At 46.3% G+C, this 2,940-nt stretch overlaps 1 protein-coding gene across 1 annotated transcript in view; it reads right to left on the bottom strand.

Annotated features, from left to right (window-relative positions):
* Positions 1 to 2,940, bottom strand: part of Wipf2 (WAS/WASL interacting protein family, member 2) — a 61,716-nt gene that overhangs the window by 11,841 nt on the left and 46,935 nt on the right. The window contains exon 4 of the mRNA XM_013037150.1: positions 1,606 to 1,722. Within this exon, the coding sequence (XP_012892604.1) occupies positions 1,606 to 1,722 (117 nt within the window). The remainder of the gene's footprint in view (positions 1 to 1,605; positions 1,723 to 2,940) is intronic.

Here is a 2,940-nt window from a genome sequence, read left to right as displayed (position 1 = left end):
CTCACGGTCTCTCCTGCCCGGGCTGGCTTTGAACCGCGATCCTCAGATCTCAGCCTCCTGAGTAGCTAGGATTACAGGCGTGAGCCACCAGCGCCCGGCTCCAGCCAATTTTTTGAAGCTTTAATTCTAGGTTTCACACACCCACTCAGCTTTTTTTGTTGTTGTTGTTGGTCATGGGGCATGAACTCGGCTTGAGTGCTGTCCCTCAGCTCTTCGGCTCAAGACTAGCTTGCTACCACTTGAGCCACAGTGCCACTTCCAGCTTTTTCTGTTTATGTGGCGCTGATGAGGAATCAAACCCAAGGCCTTATGCATGCGAGGCAAGCACTCTACCACCGAGCTACTTTCCCAGCCCCAGTTTTTTTACTCACAGCTGTCACTCTTCCACTTGAGCTACAGCTTCACTTCTGGCTTTTTGCTGGTTAATTTGAGATCAGGGTCTCAGTTTGTCTGTCTAGGCTGGCTTCAGATCTCAGCTTCCTGACAAGCTAGGATTATGGATATTGAGTCACCAGCATCCAGTGTCAGTTCAGCTTTTTTTTGGTTAATTGGAGATGGAGTCTTCCAGACTTTTTATGCCTGGGCTAGCTTTGAACCTCAAGTCTCCTGATCTCAGACTCCTGAGTAGCTTAAGTAACTATGATTATTATTATTAACTATAGCCATCATGCCGTGTAGACTACTAACACTTTTTTTTTTCTAGATGAAGGCATGTATCTCCATATTCCCTACCCTTCACCTTTATCAACATTCTATTCTCTACTAAGTTCGTTTTCCATCTCAATTTAAGTGAAATCACACGTTTGCCTTTCTGTGAGCCTAGCTTACTTCACTCAACATAATATCCTCCAGGTTTATTCAAGTTGTCACAAATGACAAAAATTCCTTCTGGTTTTGTTGTTGTTGTTTTTTGCTTTTGTTTTTGTTTTTTGGTCATGGGGCTTGAACTCTGGGCCTGAACACTGTCCCTCAGCTCTTCAGTTCAAGGCTAGTGCTCTACCACTTGAGCCACAGCGCCACTTCCGGTTTTCTGAGTCGTTTATTGGAGGTAAGAGTCTCACGGACTTTCCTGCCCGGGCTGGCTTTGAACTATGAACCTCAGATCTCAGTCTCCTGAGTAGCTAGGATTAAGGTGTGAGCCACTGGTGCCTGGCAGAAATTCCTTCTGTTTAAAGGCTGAATAATGTTCTTTTGTTTGTTTGTTTTGATTGGTTGTTTGTGGTGCTTGAATTCAAGCTCTGGGCATCGTCCCTGAGTTTTTTCACTGAAGACTAGTGTTCTACCACTTTGAACCAGAGCGCCATTTCCAGTTTTCTGGTGGTTAATTGGAGTTAAGAGTCTCACAGACTTTTTCCTGCTCAGGCTGACTTTGAACCATGATCCTCAGATCTCAGCCTCCTGAGTAGCTAGGATTACAGTCGGGAGCCACTGGGGCCCAGCTAATAATGTTCTACTTCATATGCTCTTATTTTGCACTGTAATTCTGTCTCTGCTCCCATCAATTTCTCCTCTCTTTAGCCAGTTATTAACCCAGGAAAGTCCACTTAGGACAAATCAGAATCTAATGTGCTTCGGAAATATCCTGGGGAAGTACTTATCAGATACCTGGGCTGTCCTTGGCTCCCACAGGCCGGAGCTTCGGCACTCCTCCTTGGAAGAGCCCTCCCTTGGGCTGCAGAGCAGCGGCTCCAGAGCCGTAACCACCACTGCTTCCTTTGGGCTCTGGAAAGTATACCATTAGGATATTCATTTCATAAGCATTGAGATGATGACCAAGTCAACCCTTCCTCTATGTGGGCTTTAAATTGCAAACAAATCAATTCTGCTTTTTTTGTTGTTTTTGTTGTTGTTTGTCGGTTGTGGGGCTTGAACTTTAAGCCTAGGTGCTGTCCCTCAGCTCTTCAGCTCAAGGTGAGTGCTCTACCACTTGAGCCACAGTTCCACTTCTGATTTTCTGCTGGTTAATTGGAAATAAGAGTCTCATAGACTTTCCTGCCTGGGCGGGCTTTGAAGCATGATCCCTCAGATCTCAGCCTCCTGAGTAGCTAGGATTACAGGCATGAGCCACCAGTGCCCAGCCTTTTTTTTGCCTTTCTATTAAATAAAGTTAGGCTTTTCTTTTCTCCATCTCCATGTGGGGATGAAACTTCCAGTGTGATGAAAGAAATAGAAGCTAACCTTTTCTTACTTAGGGTGAAAGGAAAGCAATGAGCAAAAGTGTCAGATACTGAGTTCCAGTCTCAGTTTCAGGCTAAAAAAAAAGAGAGACAATGAAATGTTCAGAGCCAGGCACCTGTGGCTCACTCCTGTAATCCTAGCTACCCAGGAGGCTGAGATCTGAGGATCATGGTTCAAAGCCCAGACAGGAACATCCATGAGAGTCTTTTTTTTTTTTTTAGTCCATAGTGGGGCTTGAACTCTGGGCCTGAGCACTGTCCCTCAGCTTTTCAGCTCAAGGCTAGCTCTCTACCACTTGAGCCACAGCGCCACTTCCAGCTTTTTCTGCTTATGTGGTGCTGAGGAATCAAACTCAGGGTCTCATGTATGCAAGGAAAGCAGTCTACCACTGAGCCACCTTCCCAGCCCCTCCATGAGACTCTAATGTCCAATATATCACCAGAAAAATGGAAGTGGCACTGTGGCTCATGTGGCAGAGCACTAGCCTTGAGCTGATGAGGGACAGCGCCTAAGCCCAGAGTTCAAGCCCCAAAACTGACACACAAAAACGTTTCTAGGAAGGGCTGGGAAGGTGGCTCAGTGGTAGAGTGCTTGCCTTGCATTCATGAGGCCTTGGGTTTGATTCCTCAGCACCACATAAGCAAAAGAAAAAATCCGGAAGTGGTGATGTGGCTCAAGTGGTAGAGCGCTAGCCTTGAGCTGAAGAGCTGAGGGACAGCGCCCAGGCCCAGAGTTCAAGCCCCACGACCGACAAAAAAAAAA

Source organism: Dipodomys ordii, unplaced genomic scaffold (assembly GCF_000151885.1).
Source record: "Dipodomys ordii isolate 6190 unplaced genomic scaffold, Dord_2.0 Scaffold7, whole genome shotgun sequence".
Lineage (NCBI taxonomy): Eukaryota > Metazoa > Chordata > Mammalia > Rodentia > Heteromyidae > Dipodomys > Dipodomys ordii.
Note: the sequence above shows the minus strand (reverse complement) of the source record. Positions and strands in the feature narration are given on the sequence as shown.